At 46.7% G+C, this 22,200-nt stretch overlaps 1 protein-coding gene across 3 annotated transcripts in view; it reads right to left on the bottom strand.

Moving 5' to 3' along the window:
* Positions 1 to 22,200, bottom strand: part of Slc24a4 (solute carrier family 24 member 4) — a 153,201-nt gene that overhangs the window by 49,070 nt on the left and 81,931 nt on the right. For 2 of the 3 annotated variants that reach the window (XM_008821722.3, XM_008821723.3), the window contains exons 3-4: positions 5,822 to 5,898; positions 942 to 1,016 (exon numbers count right to left, since the gene is read on the bottom strand). In XM_008821722.3, the coding sequence (XP_008819944.1) occupies positions 942 to 1,016; positions 5,822 to 5,898 (152 nt within the window). Of the gene's footprint in view, positions 1 to 941; positions 1,017 to 5,821; positions 5,899 to 6,134; positions 6,257 to 22,200 lie in introns of those variants that run through there. The other variant, XM_029557967.1, reaches the window with a different exon arrangement.

Genomic DNA, 22,200 nt, shown 5'->3' on the forward strand with positions numbered 1-22,200 from the left:
GAGGACAGCATCCTTAGGGTTGTACTTTGTCCCTAGCCTCTTTGTCCCTCCCCATCTTTCTCTCTTTCTCTGTCTCTGCTCCTGGCTACCTTGAGGTAACCAGCTTTCTACCATACCCACCTTCTATGTTCTGCCTCACCCTGGCCCAGAAACAGTAGAGCCAGCAGAGCATAGACTAAAACCCCTGAAACCATGAGCTTAAATACATCTTTTCTTCCTTACATTATTATGTCAGGCATCTTGTCACAGACAAAGAGCCAGTGCTCACAAGTAAGGATACATGGCTGCATTTTTTCCTGGGGGCTTGCCTCCAGGAGGCAGAGGCAGCTACAGTACCCTTATAGGAACCACTACCACCCAGCATCTACCCCGTGGTCCTGAGATGGAATCCTCTGTATAAACCTCCCATGGCTCCATTGGAAGAGTTTAGGGGTAGAGGGAAAGAAAGGGGAGTCAGGGGAGGGAAAGGCTTTGTGTCTTTTGCCAGGTCACAGTTTGGGGGACCCAGGTTCTACAGCAGTCACTAATCACTGTACAGTGACACAAAGTTCCTCTGGCTGTACCCTGAAGCAAGTCAAGATGCAGGAAGATGCCTGTCCCTAAGAGTCAACTGTCCCCAACTATGACAATATAGCCTCAAAGAGCTAGGTGACTTCGTGAGGTCTGGCCCACATGCCATGGCTCTTGGAGCATGATGGCTAAGGATGTGACTTCACATAGGTAGTGGCTTCTGCTGAGCTTGGGGACAGGATGCCATGGGCACTGATTTGGTGGTTTCAGGGTCAGGTGTGGCCATGGGGACACTAGGTGCTTGGTCTGATGGTCTTTTCCACCAGAGCACTTCCTGTCCTAACCCAACCTTCTGGCCCTTGACATTTACACAACACACATCCTCAGTCACTCTGGGCTCTGCTGAGGGACTCCAGGTTCTTCTCACATACCTCGCAGATCTTCTCTAGGGATGGGACAAAGAAGTCATCGCACACGATGGCCAGGGCATAGAACATATAGAGAGCCTGTGAAGGGAAAGCAGGGTCAGTGTGGGAATCTCATAGCTATGCCAAGCTGTGGGCAGAGGCCAGGGTGGGTGGGGCACATGGGAAAGCCCCAGCACCAAAGATTTGCCCTCTCCATTTCTTCCTTGACAGATGGAGACTCTGAAGCCTAGAGAGGAGAAATTGCTGAGCAGCAGACAGATGAAAACCCAGGCCCTGTGGGCTTGTGCCCTCTTTCAGCATTGTCACAGGTTTGGAGCTTGGCAGGGTGGCACATGCCTGTGATCTCGGCCCTGGGGAAACTGGGACAGGAGGACTGCAAGTTCCAGGCCAGCCTGGGCTACAAAGAAAGACCCTATTTCAAAAAAAATGAGAGAGGTCCTGGGTGTGGTGGTGCACATCTTCAATCCTAGCACTCTGGAGGCAGAGGCAGGTGGATCTCTGTGAGATCAAGGACAGCCTGGTCTACACAGTGAGTTCCAGGCCAGCTGGGGCTACAGGGAGACCCTGTCTCAAAAAGACAAAAAAATGAGAGAGGGTCTGGGAGATGGCTCAGTTAGCCAAGTACTTGCTGCATCAGCATGAGAACCTGAGTTGAGATCCCCAACACCTAATAAAAAGTGGATATAATAGCACATGCCTATAATCCTAGTGCTGGGGAAGTAGAGATGGGAATCCCCGGAGTTTGCTGGCCAGCCAGTCTAGCCCAAATGATAAGCCCAGGTTCAGTGAGAGATCTTGTATCAAAATATAATGTGGAGAGCAACTGAGGAAGACACTCAGTTTAGAACTCTGGCCACCATTCACGTGTACACATGTTCATATGCACAAATACAAACACATATAAATAAGAGAGGCAGATGGGGATCAAAGAGAGTGGGGGAAGAGAGAGAAAGATAAAGGAGAGAAAGGGAGAAAGGGAGGAGAGAGAGAGAGAGAGGGGGGGGGGAGAGGGATTTGGTCTCTGCCAGTGGTCTCTGGCACACAGTTCCTAAAGGCCTCAAGATCTCTACAACAATACAATGTCTCTTATATGCTCATGAGATGGCTGGAAGTTGGTGGCCCTAGACAGGATGGCATTGGTCATTGAAAAGTCCCAGGGCAGGATGGGGGGTGGGGCTGAACACACAAGAGAAGGCACTGAGGGCTGAGTAGGTCAGTAAGACATTTGTAAGGAAGCCTGCATGAAATTGGAAGGGCAGGCTCAGAAAAACAGCTGTTGGCTGAACATGGGTAGGTTGCTGGGGTACAGTGCCCAGAGAGGGCAGGGGAGCCCTGCGCCTTCCTCACACCTCACCTTGGGCATCTCCTCCACTTTCCCAATTACCTTCGTCCTGTGCCACATCCCTTATAACACAGCTAAGTGTGTTTTCCTGAGCTCTGAGCTGTTGAGCACAGAATTTGCTACAGAGGAGAGGAATGTGGGGACCTCGATTTGTGGCCAGGTAATCAGAAACATGAGGAACACTGCCTGGGGTGGCTTTAAGGAAAGCAGAGACAGTCTTGGGACTGAGCCTTGGGGTCTGACATCACATCCACATAGACAGGGAGACAGTGTCCAAACTGGGCATAGGTGACCTACAGCCGCCTCCCTCACTTTGGTGAGCAGAGGTGAAATAGTGAGGGCGGCAGCCACTTTTCATTTTTTGTTCACTTTTGTTTGTTTATATTTCGAGACAGAGATTCATGCAGCCCAGGTTGACATCAAACCTGCTATGTAGTCAAGGCTGGCCTTGAACTCCTGGTCCTCCTACCTCTATCGTCCAAGTGCTGGGACCATAGGCTCATTCAGCTGGCACCTCCTGACACCTCCTTCCCAGAGCAAGTCTTAAAAAAAAAAAAGCTAGTTCTGACCTAAAGGTGAAGAGGGAATGCCCTTAGAACAACTATTTATAATTTAAAAATAATAATAGCCCTGACTTAACCCCTTATTTTTAGAGAAAGCATCATTGCCTTGTTATCGATGGTCTGCTTAGAGTCAAAACTATATTTACCTAAAGGTCCAGCATTTCCTAGGTCTGTTGAACACCTGCATGTGTATATTGGGAGGTTTGTGGTTCAGCGTGCAGGTTCCAGGACTTATTTGGCCTGTGACTTTGGATGGGTCCTGTCTCTAGGTCTGAGTTTCTCTCTCTATTTAATGATGAAACAGCAATAAACCAGTAGTTTCTATGTCATTTTCTAGTAAGAACCTCTCCCTGCCCTGTCTGTCTACACAGCCACCCAACACGGCTTTACTGAATTCATCCTATCTGCCAGCTATCCACTACTGTGGACATCAAAGCTGGAGCAGAGGATGACCGGGATGGAGCCTGGGGGACGGCAGGGAAAATTTCTGCCTCTTTGGACTCAACCCTAGTATAAGACAAAAACAAAAGGTGAATGAAGCGTCTGTGAGAATCAGCAAATGGCAAGTGCAAAGGCCTCAAGGCAAGTGAGCACTCAAACAAGGTCACTGTTACAGGGGAAGAGAGGAGTGAGGTGGAAAGGCAGACTGGAACCTGGGCAAGGACCAGTGCCCATGGAAAGGAAATGAGACTTATTTAATAGTGACACAAACATCCTGTTTGCAAAAAGAGAAAGAGGCCACATGCCTCAGCCCAAACACAGTGTCACAATTAACTGGGATGAACTGAAATGGAAGCTACACTAGCATTGGCCACGGCACCTGTAGCAAATGTCTACTGGAGTTCAAATGGGACTGCCCTTGGATTTGACCCATTGGCTTTGGGGCAGAAGCAAAAAGAAACAGTATAGATATGGGTAAAAGAGAGAACAACTCTTGAACTGCACATATACTCCAAGATTCTGACTGTACTTCACACCTCCGACAATTTCTCCCGGCATCACATCCCAAGCCAAAGTGACCTGTGAGTTCCAAGGGTCTGTCTCTCATGACACTGAAGAAACACTGGAGAAGAAAATGGGGCTAAAATGGAGTCACAATTTCAATCCCAGGCTGGGCAAGGCTGAAAGACTTTGTTGGTTCTTACGTGAGTCTTTGTTAGCAAATGAATAGGAGTGGCTGTCTTCAATAAAACTTTATTCATGAAGGGACTGGGGTATAGCTCAGTGGTATACTGCTTGCCCTGCATACAGAATACCAGAGCTTTGAGCCTCATTACCTCATAAACTGGACAAGGTAGCACATACCTATAATCCCAGCACTTGGGAGATGGGGGCAAGAGGATCAGAAGTTCAAGGTCATTCTCAGCTGCATAGTAAGTTTGAGGCTAGCATGGATACATGAAATGCTTTCTCAAAAAAAAAAAAAAAGATAAAACTGTAAAAGTAGGCAAGGAGGCAAAAATCTGGCTGGGGCTGGGATTTGCTTGGCCTGTCCCAAAATACTTTGGGGTTTTAATTCCTTATTCCTGTTTAAATTGCTATTGAACTCCACTGTGTGGCATCAGGGTCTGTCTGACTACAGAAGGGAATGAGAAGTGAGTCAAAGTCTTCGAGATATGGGAAGAGATTTAGGAGGCAGTCACATGAGTCATGACAACATGCCTTTACGGAGGACCCACGTACCATGAAATGTCTGATCACTTGACCTCTAGTCCTGGCTGTCATCCCTATTTTACAAAAGTAAAAATGAGACACAGAAAAGACCTGCATCCCTATGTTGGGTGTGGAGCCATGAGCTGTGTTACACTAGGCAAGTCACCTGATAGATTTAAGATAAGCCTCTTATTGGGTAAAATGGCCTAGCATTTGTTCTCTTCCCATGGCTGTTACAATGACTGAGCAAGGGGCTGGAGAGATGATTCAGCAGTTAAGAGCACTGGCTGCTCTTGCAGAGGACCCGGGTTTGAGTCCAGCACCCACATGGCAGCTAACAACCATCCGTAACTCCAGTTCCAAGGGATTCAATGCCCTCTTCTGACCTCTGTGGGCATTGCATGACAGGGGTGCACGTACATACATGCAAGCAATACACTTATACACATAAAATAAAAATATTAAAAAAACAAGGACTGAACAAGATCTTAGACACTCTATGGTTTTGCCATACTGTGCAGTTGGGCTTTGTCCTGGTTAGATTTTATTGTGAATGTAACACAACCTAGAATCACCTGGGAAGAGGGAACCTCAATTGAAGAATTGTCTCTATCAGATTGGCTTGTGGGCATGTTTACGGGCCATTGTCTTGACTGATGATTGATATGGGAGGACTCAGCCCACTGTCGGTGGCCCCAGCCCTAGGCAGGTGGATCTGGGCTGTATAAGAAAGGTAGCTGAGACCATGAACCAGTCAGCAAGCCTATCAGCAAGTCATGAGCCAGTAAACAGTGCTCCTCCATAGCTTCTACCTCAGCTCCTGTTTGACCTCCTGCCCTCAATGATGGATTATCACCTGGAAGTGTAAGACAAATAAACCATTCCCTCTCCCAGTTGCTTTTGGTCAGTGTCACACAGTGTGTGTGATTTTTTTTTTTTTTTTTTTTTTTTTTTTTTTTTTAGACAGGGTCTCCCTGTAGCCCCAGCTGTCCTGGAACTCACTGTGTAGACCAGGCTGGCCTTGCTTACTTGTTAAACCATCTCTTGAGCTCCACCATTTTGATTTTTTTTTTTTTTTTTTTTTTTTTATCTTTTTGAGACAGGGTCTCCCTGTAGCCCCAGCTGTCCTGGAACTCACTATTTAGACCAGGCTGGCCTCAAACTCACAAAGATCCGCCTGCCTCTGCCTCCTGAGTGCTGGGATTAAAGGTGTGCGCCACCACGCCTGGCTTGGTCAGTGTGTTTTACCATGGTAACAGAAAGGAAACTAGGACAAGTTTCCTGTGCCAGAGGTTTAGTGGCCTTTGGCCTTCAAGGACACTTACACCAAGGATGTGCATCAGGATAGCCCCATGCTGTCGCTCTTTGTTGGAGAACAGGTCTGTGGGGAACTCGTGGATGGCTGGAAGAGAAGAGAAGACAGCAGGGTTTTAGGTGGCAGTATGCCTCCAGAAAACTCACCTGAGATCTCGAGTCTACCAAGGAACCACGGGCCCACTGGTTTCAGACTGTCTGACCAAAGGAGGGGCAACTGATTCTCAGTTCAGGGCAGACTAGTGCTTTTAAGAAGAAGCTAGTGGCTGTTGGATTAGCCGCAGATAACCCGGGACTTGAGAGTTGATTGGGTTTTAGATCCACCTTGTGCCTTGAGAAACAGCATGACACATTTCATACACCTTGAGATGGCTGTGATCCAAAAGACAAGCATGCTGTAGGTAGAATGTGAAATGCAACAGCTTCAGGAGTTCATCAGACAATAACAGAAAGATGACATGGCCAGCAAGTCTGAAATGCACAGCCCCACAAAAACTAGTATAGCAATGCTCATAGCTGTGTTACTTGTAATGGCCAGAATATGGAAACAAGCCAAATCAAATGCTCAAGTTCAAGTATTTTCCCTGCAGCCCCAGACAGCTCTGAGTAATATAGCTGTCTCAGAAAGTCCACAGGCAAGGAGAAATGGTCCCTCCACAGCTTCCTGACACCCAAGATGATGGATGACAGGCACTTTCACAAATGAATGCCATTTTTACAGGTCCCTGGCAAGCCCTCCCAGACTTCCCATTGCTTCCCGCCCCCCATCCTATCAGCTAGACTTTAAGCTTCCAGAAAGCAAGGATTCACATTGCCTTGGTATACTATTGCACCCTTAGTATCCTGGCTGGGCCCAGCATATAATATTTTTTCAGATCGTAACAATCTTTTGAATAAATAATGGTACAGTGTTAACGGGGACAGCTGTCTGCACCATCTCATGCTATGGGGATGCTGTCACATTCACCTGCCCTCAGGTAATGGGAAGACACCTAGTCCATAGCAGACACTCAATAGTTGCCTACTAAAGATGCCTGTTAAATAGATGTCCAAGACAGAAGTCCCTGCTCTGTAATTACAATATGGCCCTAAACTCTGAAAACAAATGTTTCTCCCTTACATGGAAACTTTCCTGGTTTTCAAACACAAATTCACCTGATAAGAAATCAAAAACAGCAGCTCCCCAAGCACTTAGCGTTCCTGCTTTGAAACAAGCAGTGTTTAATGAAAAAGATTCTTTCACTTCTTATTTATTTATTTATTTATTTTTTACTACATCAAACCTATTTAATAGAATTGTAGTTGCCTGTTCAAGGGCATGGATCTACTGCTTGGAGATGGGGAATTCTTGAGGGAGAGACTCTACATTCCTGTGGCCAGGATCTCATTTCCAGGAGAAGTGGAACTGTCTGGGACTTTTCAGCACAGATCAATAGATAGTTCTACCATGAGAATTCAAGACATTTCCTGATTCTCCAAGCCAGTGTTCAGAGAGCTGGTGATTTACCCAATCCTGGGCTGTCTTTGAGAATGAGAATGAAATGCCATTTTTCTAGGGTGGAGTACGTATCGTCTGGCCTCCAGTCAGGAGGGGCTGTGGGTTTATAAATGGCTCTGTCCTTCATAGGACCAGTCCTGTCACGTGGCTCTGCTGCCTACACCCCCGTGTGCATGCAGAAGACTGCAGGGCACAGTAAATGCTATCCACAGTCTTAATTTTGCCAGTAAAGCCAGTAGGTGACCAGTAGAGCTTCTAGCTGCCTTTGCCCCCATTCTCAGTGCCCACTTGCAGCTTCTCACACATTCTGAACCCATAAGACAGGTGCGAAGACATGTATGCTCCTGTTTGAAGATTAGGTTCTAAGAAGAGAGCCACCGAGAATCCAGGTCTAGCTATCATGCTACGCAGTGGCCTGGAGTTTGGGCTCACCTACCCATGGGCTATGCACCCTTCTCAGGGCCCTCTGCCTCTTCAGTGGCAATCTGCTACAAACATGCAAGTTTTACCAATTGTGTGTGGCATGCCCTGGTGTGGACAGCAAAGACTGCAGCAGGCAGGGGGCTACCCTACCCTCTCTAGTTGCCGCTAGCTGGGACCAGTCCACTCCCTGCTACAGGATTATAATTTTCCAGAAGCCAGCAGGTGCTGGTGCCAATCCCTGCCCCTCCCATCCTGTCACCAAGAATAACAACTATAACCTGCAGTTACGTCCCGTGTTCATTGTCTTTGGAGCAGATGGGCTGAGGTTTGAGGAAATACCTCTGTCCCTTAAGACCTGTGTGACCTTGGCAACTACTAGCACATCAGGGGTGTTTTATCTTGCCTATGAGTGCGATTCCAACAGATTCCAGTGGCTGTTAAAGAGAGATAACCCCGAGGACTGTTCACATACTAGCACATTCTGTCCCAGCAGCTTGCAGTCAATGCGCAGCTTTAGTTTGTGAAAGCAAGAGAGAGAACAAACTGGCTTTGTGAGGGAAAAGAAAGAGGGAAAGAAAGAAAGCAAACTACAGGCTGCACAGGCCTCAGGAGACCCTGCTTGTTCAAGCTGTGTCATCCCAGCTCCCTGAGGAAACCTCTCTCCTCCTACGACTTGTGGGATAAGAACCTGGGGCCATGTTCAAGTGTGTGAGGCTTGCATGTCTGAGTGCTCATCACAACCCCGCTGCTCAGACTCCCCCCACCCTAGCCCAGGAGGGGATAGAGATCAGCAGGACACACACATGACTTTTGAGGTCATGCCTAAGCCTTTAAGCTGTAGAAATCTGGGATGCTAGTGTGGGGAAGGAGAGATTTGTTTGCAGGTGCTGTGGAGCTCAGAGAGGTGGGGTGATGTCAGCACCACTAGACCCCAGGAGTGGGGAGCCAGGAGAAGGACAGGAAGGAAAGCAGCCTCCCTGTCCCCCGCCCCCCCCCTTTAAGATCCTTCCCTTTGGACCTTGGCCCCAGAGATTACTTGTGGTCCTGGGCACACTCAGGCATCCTTCTACCCAGCATCCACCTTGTCCCCATTCCACTCTGTAGCACACATGGGGCCCAGGACATTCAGGATGGTCTCTCCTGTTACTTGCCTTCCTGAGCATCATAAATAAGACCTAAGGGGCTTGGGGCTGTGAGCACCCACAGTCCCCTCAGCACCCTATAAACTGCCACTTGAAGTCCTCGAGCGAAGGACTTTTCACAAAAAGCTACACGGTGATACTCTCGCAGCACTGCCCCTTCCTTCCACGCTGTCCTTTTGCAAACATCGTTGCTCATTGTCAAATGGATGAATTTATTCAGCGGGTATTTCCAGAGCACTCCCTCAATAGGCTTGGACTCTGGGAATTGCCCAGTGAGATTCTGTGCGTCCTGAGCCTCTCCAGGCATGACGGCTGCACCTTGGAGGGTGACTTGACTTGAGGAGGACACCAAAGCTATTGGAAAAGCAGAAGTCTTTAAACACGGGACTACCATGATCAGGCAAGGCGCTGAGTCTTAAAGGTGTTACCCCCCCCCCAACATGCCTGGTCCAGTGCATTGGGACAAGCAAACAGATGATCGAGAGGCAGTGAATGCTCTGTGGAGTGGTAACGTATGGACAGTCAGCCGTCACGGACTTCGGGGAAGTGGAGGGTGTGTACCAAGTCCATGAAGAGAACGGTGCCTATGTCAAGGCCCAAAGGCTGTGCTACCAACTTTTCAAAGCTTGACTATCCCAGGCAGTCCTGATGAGCTCATCATTCTCACTTTACTGATGAGCAGATCAGCTCTGCAAGGCTAAAGGAGTCATCCACAGTTGCACGACCACAGTCTTGTACAGGTGAAGAATCCAAGATGGGGCTCAACCAATACCTGGCTTTCTTCAGCCGAGCATCTTACAACTGACATACTTCTCAGGGCCAATGTCTCCTTCATCTGAGGCTCTGTTTTCCTGGGAGCTTTAAGGAACATAGCAAGAACCCGAGCTCTTGAAAAGAGGAATGTGCATGGCATCTTGTTGGTCAAGTTCAAGCCTACAATCCAACACAGAGTCCACGGATCCAGTGGAAATCTAGCATGGGTATTTCTTGATCTCCTTAGAACATTTGAGAGAACTGACCACTTCTAGGTCTGGAGAGATGGCTCAGTGGGTAAAGTGCTTTCTGTACAAGCATAAAGACCTCAGTTCAAATTCCTAGTACTCATGTAAAAAGCCAGGTGTGATGGTGTGTGCCTGTAATTCCAGTACTAGGAAACAAATAGCTGGATCCCTGGGGCTTGCTGACCAGTCAGTCTTGCTGTAATGGTGAGCTCCAGCTTCAGTAAGGGAGTTTGTCTCCAAAAAAGGGGGCAAGTAATAGAGGAAGACACTTGACATTGACGACACTGACTTCTGACTTCCACACGCATACACCCCCCCACACACATCCTGGTCACTTCTTATTTATGCATTAATGAGTATATATACATCTAAATAAATGGATCTGTCATCCATCCATCAAATCCATTCTTAGTATAGTTCTCCAAGTTTTGAGAAATGCCCCACACCCCAAGCCCAAATAGCTCCACCATCCCCAAATTCCCTTGTGTCGACTTTTTGTAGTCAATATCTCCCTGATCTCTAAACTCTGGCCACAAAGGGTTGATATGTGTCCTTTCCCTATGGTTCCCTATGTTCACCCTTTCCAGAAGGTCCTATCAATGGAGTTCTACCATAGGGAGCCTTTCTAGTCAGTGAACACTTGGAGAGACACCTGTGTTGTATGTGCCCACCTCTTAAGCTGTTATTGCTTAGCTTCTTTGACCCTTCCTTTCCTCACCTCACTCTATTGTGGAGGGTCCCTGTCCTTTCAGGACCCTGAATGTTGTGTTCTTGGGTCTTTGTTCCCAACCTCCTTCTCCCTCTACTCATTCTCTGTGGTTCTAATTTTCTAATCTCTACAGACACCTCCCAAATTTTAGTCTTTCTGAGCAGCAGATGTAATGCACCACTGGACACCACCTCTGCCCTCCTATAGGTGTCCTAAACCCATCCTCAGTGAATTACCCACCATCCACATGGCCCGCAGGAAGGAAATCCTGGCAGAGTCCTAACACCTCCTCCTGTTCCCTCACAGCCTGCCGTGGGGGGACAGACCAAAATGCATTAGGTGCATCTCAACATCTTTCCATGATCCTTCCTATGGGGGACACAAGCTCAGGTTGTGTACTGCAGTCACACATACCAGCACACACCCTGTTCTGATGAGCCTTGGCTCCCTTGCAGCTACAGTTCTGACTAGGAAGTAGGTCCTGGACCATGGGGACCTCCAGAGCAGAAGAGAGCCAGGTGTTCTTCTTGCTGCTATTTCTATACATAACCAAGACTACAGAGACAGATGGGCTCTGCTAACAACAGCCCTATATCCTGACTTCTGAGCAAGGTGCTTTGGAGTTTGATTTGTCCATTTCCTGCTTGTCTTAGGCCCTCTGTTAGAAAACTTCTCACAGTTCTGGAAGCTGAGCAATCTTAAGATCAATCTTAAGATCTGCTTTCTGGGTCATAGAAGGTGCCATCTCTCTGTGTCTTCATGTGGTGGAAGGGGCCAGGCAGCTCTCCAGAGCCTCCCCTACCCCCACCCCCCCAGTACTGGGGATTGAACTCAGGGCCTCATGTGTGTTAAGCAAGAATTCTACCACTGAGCTATAGTCCCAGCTCTATTTTTAATTTTGAGACAGGGTTTTACTAGGTTTCCCAGGCTAGCTTTAAGCTAGCCTTGAAATTGTCATCCTCTAGACTTAGTCTCCTACATATCTACCAGGCTAGACAGGGCCCTGTTTTCAGGGATGCTAATGCCAATGGTGAAGGCACAGTCCTCATGACTCAGTCACTCCCCAGAGTCTCCACCTTCTAACACTATCACCTTAGAGTTTAGGATTCCACACATACTCTTTGAGATGAAGTATCATTATGTAACTCAGACTGGCCTCAAACTTGTAATCCTCCTGCCTCAGCTTCCTGTGTCTTGGAATTATAGGTATGTATCTCAACAAACCAGCTAAGATTTCCCATCTGAGTTTGGGGGTGACACAAACATCCAGCTCACATGATCTTTCCCTCAGTTCTTCCTGTACTTTTTTTTCTTTTTGAGACGGGGTCTTCCTGTAGCCTCAACTGGCCCTGAACTATGTGGACCAGCTTGGCCGTGATCTCACAGAGATCCTCCCGCCTCTGCCTTCTAAATGCTGGGATTAAAGGCAAGCGCCACCACACCCGGCTTCCTGAATTTTTAAAAGTACCTGATACCCTGAATTAGACTATTTTCTGTGTAAACACCTTGGATGGCTTCTAACATCTACAGTGAACTAAAACACTGACCTCCCTGTGGGCCAGTCCTCTACAGGGGCCAGTGAAGCTCTCTTCCCAAATCTTTCCTTTTACCCTCCACCTCCACTCCCTGCAACATCCCCCAGTGGACCACGGCCCTGACCTCCTAGCCAGTGTCCTTGCTGTTCCCGCACAGCAGCTAGGCAGCTTATGTAAGCATCTGCATGACACAAATGCTGAAAAGCTGGTCCAGACTGTCCACGACCAGCAGGATCTGGCCCTGTCAAGCCATCTGGCCTGGCTTATCCCATGATGCTGTCTCCGCTTGTCACCCCACCAGGTCCTGGCACAGCCTGGTACTAGGCTGATGTTCAAAACGTGCCTTTGAAGGCTCAAGACTTTGGTTTTCTGCTTCCTTCATATGCAAATTAAAGGGCAAGTGATGAGCAGGGCCCAGAGGCTTGTGGGCCTGTCTACCGGCTCAGCCTCCTGGGTGTCAGCCTCTCAGTGGCTGTAGAGCACTCCTTCAAAGACAGAAAGTTGACAGAACTGTACTTTCTGGTAGATGAAGATCTTTACTGAACCTTTCAATTAGTTGATTCTCTTTAGGGAATGTAAACTGTGAAGTGAATTTTTTTTATTTTTCTGAACCTTTTAATTTGTTTTTTTTTTTTAGGAAATTTAAACGTTGAAGTAAATTTTTTTTTTTTTTTTTTTTCTTTTAATAAGAAACTGCCTCCAAACATGCCTTTCTCTTTGCTTTCTGGGTAAAAATAACCTCATGTTCTAAGCCGTGACGTTTATTGTGAAACTATGAAAAGGAGACTGTGTGGCTGGGAAATCATTTAAATAGCTTCAAATTTCCATCATTTCAACTTACATAAGGTATGTGTTTTAGAAACCACTCAAGCGCCAGGAGCCAAAAGCCAAAAACTGAGACAAACCCCCACCCTCAATTCTTTGGTTTAAAATAACTTTGCTGAAAATCTTATGCCTTTAATGGGCAACAGTTAGCATGACAAGGTCTCATACCATCACCTCCTGTCCCAAACAGGAGTAAATATAATTAGATGAAATCACTGGCTCAGTCAGCATGAAAAGGAGTTTGAAATCCTATCTTCAGTACGTTCCAAAAAAGATTATGCACTAGAAAAAATATACTATGATTGAAATCCTTGGCAACAGGATTGTTCCTCCCAGGACTGACTGCCATGGAATTTTGTAACTGACACTGCCCAGACACTATGTGGCTCAGCTGCTTTGTACCCAGGAGGGGATGTGGGCTCAGAAGAATCACAAGGGCTATGGGTTCTAAGTCATCCCTGCCATGCCCACGTCCTTCCTACCCTGAGGCTGAACATCCTTGCTTTCCCTCCCTTGTTACCCCCAAATGTTAAAGCGGGGGGCAGGGGGCATGAGTGTCCAGAGTGTCAGCTAGTTTTACTCGGTAACCCAGTTAGCAACCAAACTGTGAGAGCCAGAACACACAGGTGGACTGTGGTGAGCCTGGATGGGACAGTAGAACCATGGCTTGAGGTCTCTATAGCCATTGCCCAGGAGACCAGACCATGTGCTCTGCAGCCATCGGCACCAGTGCTCAGGGCTCGCATGGTCTCAGTGACTACCAACTCCAACTCAAGACCAACTGCTGAAGTTTGGATCTTGCATGTCACCTGAAGGTTCACATGTTAACGGTTTATTCTCCGAGGTAGCACAATCAGGAGGTCCTGGAGTCTTTAAAAAGTGGAGCCTGGGGGATGGAGAGATGGCTCAGCAGTTAAGAGCACTGACTGCTCTTGCAGAGGACCCGGGTTCGATTCCCAGCACCCACATGGTGGCTATGAATGGTCCTTAACTCCAGTTCCCAGGGAATCTGAAGCCCTCTTCTGACCTCTGAGGCACTGCACGACATGGGTGCACTCACATACATGCAGGCAATACACTCATACACATAAAATAAAAATGATAAAGAAAAAATTTTTTTAAAAAGGTGGAGGCTGCTGGACCATTTCCTTTGGTCATCAGGGACACACTCTCAAAGGAGATTATGGGGTGGGATCCTATCCCATTCCTTTCCCTCTTTTGCTGGTCATGAGGTAAGTAAATTTGCTTTACAACGAATTCCCACCATGATGTGTTGGCTCTGTCATTGACCCAAAACATGGGACCAACTGACTATGGATTAGAACCTCCAAAATTGTGATCCAAAGTCAATGTTTTTTCTTTCTACATTGATTATCTCAGGTATTCTGCTATAGTCATAAAAAGCTGACTAATGAACAAACCAGAGAAAGGTAAGTAGGCTTCCTGTAGTGAGTAAAATGGCATGCCTACTGGGAACCTTACAATGTGACATTACTTTGTATGGGTGGATTATCTGGAGGTTTTATTTTCAATTTTTTGAGCCTCCAGACTGTTTTCCACAGCAGCTGAACATTCCCACTGGCAGTGATTAAGGATTTTCTTTCCTGGTATCCTCACCAGCATTTGTTGTCATTTGTTTTCGTGGTAGTAGCTATTCTGACTGAGGCGAGATGGACTCTTGATGCAGTTTTGATTTGCATTTCCCAGCGGGGTAAGAGTACTGATAATTTTTTTATGCACTTATTGGCCATTGGTACTTAAGATGTCTGTTCAGTTTTGTTGGTTGCTTTTTAAAATATTTTATTGTTTTAATTTTATGTGTATGAATGTATTGCTTGCTTGTAGGTAGGGTGCACCCGTGTTGTATAATGCCTGTGGAGGTCGGAAAAGGGTATTGGATTCCCTGGAACTGGAGTTACAAATGGTTGTTAGCCGTAGGTGCTGGGAATAAAAACCAGGTCCTTTGCAAGAGCAGCCAGTGCTCTTAACTGCTGAGCCGTCTCTCCAGACCCTGTTGATTACTTTTTTTTTCAGTCTTTTTGTCTCCCTGTAGCTGTCTGGCACTTGCTGTATAGACCAGGCTGACCTCTGGCTCCCAACTGCTGGGACTGAAGGTGTGCGCCTCCATGCCCAGCAGCCATTGATTACTTTTAATTAGCATATATTCAGTGAACAAAATAAGAAGTTTCATTCTGACACTTTTATGCGTATATATCGTGTACTTTGATCTTATTTATTCCCTATTAACCTCTCATTTCCCTTCCCCCTAATCAACCATGAATTAGAACCTAAAACTATGAGGAAGAAAATGGAAATCTTACTTTATAAGCTGATTATTTCAGGCATATTGTCATAATAACAGAAAGCTAACTTACTAACTAGAGAAAGCTAAACAGACTCCCAACACTGAGTCCTCACAAAGAGATAGGGGATACTAGGAGGTCCCCCTCCCACTGGTCCCCTTCTTCTTCCCAAATAGTGATCCTCCTCTGATTTCAACTTTATTATTTTCTTAAAGTCTAGATTCTGAGTATGAGAGAAAAGATGTAGTATTTGTCATTCTGAGCCTGGTAGATTTTGGTTAATAGGAGATCTCCAGTTCCATCCAAAAAAGACCTAATTTCATTCTTCTGAAATCCAGTGACCATTTATTGATAGGGTTATTTCCTCGCTTGTTTAAACTTTGAGAGCTGCCTATGTTCTAGCAATTAATTCCCTGTCAGATACTGGCAACATTTTTCTCTCATTCTACGGGCTGTCTCTTCACTCTGTATATGATCCAGTCAACCTTTATCTGGATACATATACCCAAAAGAACCAAAGTCAGCCTACTATAGAGACACCTGCACCCATGTTTACCGTGGTGGTGTTCACAACAGCCAAAGATCAGCAAGAGGGGATGACTGTGCTCAGAGTGTACTGTACAAATGCATGGAAGTGGCATACTGAATCTCCTTACTTTGTACAACTGATATGCACTAACAGAAATTTAATTAGAAAGAGATATAAGACCTTATTTGGAAATAAGGTGAATTGATTTGCTAGAGCGTGCAGAACAAAACACTACAGGCTGGGCACCTTATACAACAGAAATTAACTCTCTTTTGGTTCTGGAAGGAGGAAGGCCATGAGCAAGGTGCTTCTGGGGTTGGTGTCTGTGGGGCCTCCCGTCCCATCCCTTCCTAGCTGGCAGCGGCTGACGTCTCACCTGTCTTCACTTGTCCCCTTCTGTGCAGGCATTCCTGGTGTCTTTTCCCATCACAGGGCTTCAAGCATGCTAGGCAAGTGCCACAACCCCAGCTTCCTCTTCTTTTTAAATAATTTTTGCATTTATTGTTTATTTACATATTGTGTATTCACACATGTATGCTTACACATGTGTGTGAAGGTCAGAGGACAACTTTCGGGAGTCAGCTCTCTCCACCATGTGCGTTCTGGAGATTGAATCAGGCTGTCAGGCTTGGTGGCAAGTGCCTTTACCTGCTGAACCATCTTGCTGGCCTCTTTTTCTCTTCTTTTAAGGATATCAGTCTTATCTGATTAGGACCGTATCCTCATGACTTCATTTGATCTGAACTATCTCCTTAACAAGGCTATTCCAAATAACACCACAAATGGTGGTTAGTATTTCAACAAGTGTGTATGTGTGTGTCTGTGTGTGTGTGTGTGTCTGTGTGTGTGTGTGTGTCTGTGTGTACATTTGACTCTATACTCTAGAGACCAGAAGGCCTTTGCAGGTGTAATTAGTTCAACTGGTATCAGCTCATATGCGATTATGGTGTCCTCGTAAGATAAGGGGAGGACACATGGCCATAGACAAGGCCATGGAAGGATGAAAAGAGGCTGGAGGGGTGCATCCACAAGCCAAGGCACACCTAAGATTGACAGCAGCCACCAGAAGTCAGGAGAGAGGAAAGGGAGGGGTCTCTCCTCTGAGCCTCCAGGAGGAACAGACCTGCCCATATCAGCATGCTGACTTCAGACTGGTCACCTCCTGCACTGGGGGAGAAAAAACACCACTGCTTTGAGAAACCAATGGGTGATTCTATTACAGCAGGAAACACCTGGATTTCCCAAGCAAATGACATACAGTGCCCAGCTTCTCATCTGCCCCACCGTTACCTGCTAGTCCCTTCCCCACAGGGCTCACTGGGAACCTCCTTCTCCCCACTGCATAGCCTCCCTCCCCCTCCCCCAGCCCTCAGCACCTGCCAAGCAGGGGTGCTGTGGCTCCCTCGCCACAGCAAACATACACTCTCTCTAGATTTGTTTGCATGTAGGTGGTCTCTGTATTTCTCCACAACCAGCAACAGCCTCTGGCTGTGTCTAGAGCTCTTTCTCTCACATGTGGTTACTGCTCTTAGAGGACTGTGGTGACAGCGTGTTCATTCCTGTGTCACCTCACCTCCCTCCCGTAGGTGACATCCAGCGAGAACATTCTGTAAAGCAGACATGCCATAGCTAACGTGAATAAGAAACCAAGACTCCCACCCACTAGGCAGCAAACTCTAAGTGCTCAGCAGTGGCAGCAGAAGATATCCCTGAGTTTATGTGGAGGACAGAAATTAGGGCAGCCCATTGGTATTTGGGAAATGTGTGCAACTTTTTTAGTATAATATAATGCCCCATACAAAACATAAGTATAAACACACACACACACACATGCATGCACACACAAAGGTTTACCACATGCCATGCACTTTAAGAACTTGATCATGTGTCCCCTAAAGATCCAAGTATCTTCTAAGGCTGCTCCCCAGCGTGGTGCTATTGCAGGTAGAACCTTTAAGAGGTGGGAGATTTTTAGGTACTAGGACTGTGCCTTTGAAGGGGCCATGAGGTTCAGGCTCTTCATATTTCTGTTCTCTGGGCCTGAGGTGAGCAGTTTGGTTCTGCCAAGTGCTCATTCCTACTGTGTGCTGCCTTGCCACAGCCTTTAAAGCAATGGGGCCAACTAAGCATGGACTTGACCCTCCAAAAGGGTAAACCCAAGCAAACATTTTCTCTTTATAAATGGATTACCTCAGGTATTTCATTATAGTGGTGGTAAGCTGGCAAGCAGTGCTTTATGCACAGTATTACATGTGACACTCCTGATAAGCAGACTAGAGCACAGAGAGGTCATTTGTCCAAGGTCACACAGACAGGAATGGCAGAACCAAGATAGGAGTTTCTCAGTAGCACCAAACTACATCAAGGGTCAAAAAACATTTCTTTTCCTCGGTCCAACACTTCTTCATTTGGAGTTATGTTAAGGATAGCATTTGAAATACTGGGGTGAAACTATACACGTTAGCGCTAACTACAAGAGAGCAGAAACTGCCAGTTGTCCAGGAAGAAGAACATGGTCATACTGCTGTGCTACCTCCCTCTAGTCTTTCCCTAGATATCTGCATGCCCCACCACTGTAGTAGATTTGGGGGTCTACATCCTTCAACAAGCTGGGCAAAATCCTGGCCCTCTTGGGGCATCTTAGGTACAATACTACCTAAAAAGATAATTAAAACCCTGGATGTGGAAAAACTATTAATCATAGATTTAAAAAAGCAACACGCAAGTCACGTGCAGTTTGTTTGCAGTGCAAAGATCGAGAAGAAACTGCTCCAAAGCTACCCAGGGTAGCCACAGCGGGTGAAGGAAGTCTGCCCACAGCGGCACCTCTGAGATTCTTTGAAATGCATTTGTACTGCTTTTGCTGTAAACATGTTAAGCCAACTTACCATGATTCATAAAAAGACTAAAGTGTACAGGTGATGCTTGAACCGGGGCTAGAGGCTTTAAAGGGGATGAGGAAAGTAACGATACTCACACCATCAAAGTGCAAGCGGGGAGGTCAGGGGACAGACAACCAAAGCTAGGTACATACGAAAATGCCACAAGGAGATCGTTACTATGTGTGTTAATTAAAAAACAAAGCAAGACGATGCGTGAATGAAGCCAGTACAAGCCAACACAGTGTGCCTGTTCCTACTCCCATGACACCCAAAACAGTCAAACAGGGGAATCAGGAAGCTAGAACGACAGAGGGACTGAGTAGAAAAGGTCACAAGGAACTTTCTGGAATAATGGAAATGTTAAAAATCTTGACTGGGGTGGTAGTTACATGGTTAGGTACATTTGTCAAAACATATACTTGAAAATCCAAATTCTCTTGTATATAAGTTATACTTCAAAAGGGCCTATGGATATGGTTCAATGATAGACTACTTGCCTGGTGTGTGCAAGGCTCTGGGTTTGGGTCTCGGCTACACACACCTACACACACACACACAAAGCCTCAAAAAGGTCAGACTTTATCAAATATATCACAGTTTAGAAAGGGAATCATGTTAACACTGACAAGCTTTAAGAGCTGACCACGCGCCCTACTGCTCATGACAAGGACAAAAAGGTGACCACGACCCGATTCCCCTGTATATACAGGGAACCTGCTGCTCATGGAGAGATGTGGGCTGGCTGGACTTGGTCCCCATGGTCACTGCTTCCTGACAGGTGAGCGCATCCCCCTGTAGACAGAAATCAACTGCAGAAGCCTGGGAGGCTTAAGGGAGGGCTTTGATGCTGGAGTGGTCTCAGGTATGTTCCTGTCAACATGTACAGGCCTTCCAGAGAATAGGACTGCAGTTGTGGCCTGAGCTGTCAGTCACCAACTGTGACAAAGGAGCCCCATATGCCAGGTCCACGTCCGGTGTGGCCCCTATGCATTCTCAGCTGGCAAAGGCAGCTGCCAGAGTGAATCTGGGCCATGTGTTAGCTGGAGCTGCCTTATCTATCAACAAAAACAATTATTGTTTGTTGAGGCCACATGGCAGTGGGCTGTGGGAAATCCTGGGACTGGACTCTGCATGGGGACCTCTAGTGAGAGAAAGTCGTTTCTGCTGTGGACGTGATATGCTCCTGGCACTCAGAGGCAAAGTGGGCGTGGTCTGTACGCATGGGTTAGGGCACCCCTGGTAGGGTTTCTCAGGACTGTGGCTGGGAGCTATCCCGGCAGTTCTGGGAGTCCGGAATCCAGGGACTGGCAGAACTATGCATAATGGATCTAGAATCATCTAGGAGACAAATCTGTGGACATATGTGTGAGGGAGTTGCTAGATTGGGTTAACTGAGGTGGGAAGACCCACTCTAAAGGTGGGTGGTGGGATTCTATGGGCTGAAGTGCATGGATTAAATTAAAAGGAGAAATCAAGCTGAGCACCAGCACACCAGCATTCGTCTCTCTCCACTTCCTGACTAAGGACACAATGTGACCAGCCAGCTTAGGCTTCTGCCATATGGCTTCCCCACCATGATGGACTGCGCCCTCAGACTATGAACCAGAATAAACCCTTATCTCCATGAGTTGCTTTTGTTAGATATTTTGTCACAGTAATGAGAAAAATAATCAAGTCAGAATGGTTTTCAGTGCAGCCTGTGAGGAAGACACTCCAGGTCTCTCTTAGCCTCTGGTGACGGCAGTGATCCCTGGCATTTCCTGGCTGGTAGGCACATCACTCCACCGTAGGTCTCTGTCTTTGCACATTATTCTCCTCTTCCTGGGTCTCCATGTGGCTTCCTTGGGACACCAGGCACTGGCTTTTGGCCCCACCCTCATCCCACATGACTTCATTTTGAGTAATTACAAAGGCCTCCCGTTTCTAAGCAACAGCACAGTCACAGCTACCAGGGATTAGGACTGCAATGTGTCTGTTGTGGAAAACAACTCACTCTGCATCACACATATATCTGCTCACTTCATCAACCATGTTCACAGAACACAGGCTCTGAGAGCACTTGTGTAAGCAAGCACTCTAGCCCAACATGACAACAGCCATTGGTCATGGTTTAGTTCTATAGCCTAGGCTAGACTAGAACTCACTGTGTAATCCAGGCCACCTTCAAAGTCACAACAATCTTCCTGCCTCAGCCTTCCAAGTGCTGGGATTACAGGCATGAGCTACCACACACAGGTCTTTTATCTATCTAGTCTATCCTCATGGACCTGAATCATATTAGTTCAGTATAAGCATTAGTGTCCAGTCCCTCTCCAAAGTGTCCCTGTTTGGCTGATCCATTTCACAGAGCACACTACTTGTTAGGAGTGTATTTATTTGGAGTAACTATCAATACCAATTAACCAAGAGAATTCAAATTGGCATAGGCAGATCTGCCAGGAATGATCCTCAAGGACATTGGGTCCTTTCCTGTCCTGGCCAGTCTGGCACTTGGCAAGTGGGAGAATGATTGAGGTGGCTCTGGAGCTCAGGAGTGCTTCTCCTGGAGCTGAGGGGTGTTGGTCTAGGCACCTACTATCAGGGAGGGGCCTGGAGGAAGGCAAGATCTCTTTTCTTCTCACAGGCTCTGGTCCTCAGGGCAGGAAGGGGCTGAGAGCTGTTTGTCATATGAGTTTTATGTTTCAACTTGGCCAGTCTGTCACAATCAGCTATTTAATCAAATGTAAACCTAGGCATTGCTGTGAGTGTGTTTTATAAATTTGGCTAACATCTACCATCTGCTGATTTAAGTACGGGAGATTACTCCCAAATTCAGTTCCTCTTGGGTTAGTTGAAAACTTCACAGCAAAGCTGAGCTTCTGGGAGAAGAAATGCTGCCAGCAGACTAGACTGCAGCTCCTGCCCGTGAGTTCCCCATAGCCAGCCAGTTCCAATGAGCTTGTAAGCCAATGCCTTAAATATATCTAAGTGTAGTAATGACTTTTGGAATATGGACATACTCTGGACAAATGACTTTTGCCTAGCCTTGCAACCCAAAGTTAACTTTGCAGCTTGTTTATAATATAAACAAGCTCAATGAACCATGTGACCTCTTGTGACCTAGGCATATCACTTTAATCCCTCAGGGACCTTCCTTACCCGCCACCCAAGATAGTTCATAAACTAGACAGATATCTGTGTTTCACATGCCAAAGCATCAAAGCACTGCAAAACAACACTTATTTCATTGAAAACAATGAGAGAAATTGTTTGCATATGGGATCAAAGGGCAAAAATCTTCTCTGATAAAATACATCTTGACTTCATACTGGAGATACTGTTTCAGTAAAGAATTAGTGAAACCCTTGCTAGGATCATGGTTCAGAGAGAAATCTGAAGGAATAGGTTCTCAGCAGTGTGGGTCTGCTCTTGGCTTTAAAATGGATCCCAGCACTCGGGAAGCAGAGGCAGGCGGATCTCTGTGAGTTCAAGGCCAGCCTGGTCTACATAGTGAGTTCCAGGACAGCTGGGGCTATAGGGAGACTCTGTCTCAAAAAGACCAAA

Source organism: Nannospalax galili, unplaced genomic scaffold, assembly GCF_000622305.1.
Source record: "Nannospalax galili isolate Female #2095 unplaced genomic scaffold, S.galili_v1.0 scaffold107, whole genome shotgun sequence".
Classification (NCBI taxonomy): Eukaryota; Metazoa; Chordata; class Mammalia; order Rodentia; family Spalacidae; genus Nannospalax; species Nannospalax galili.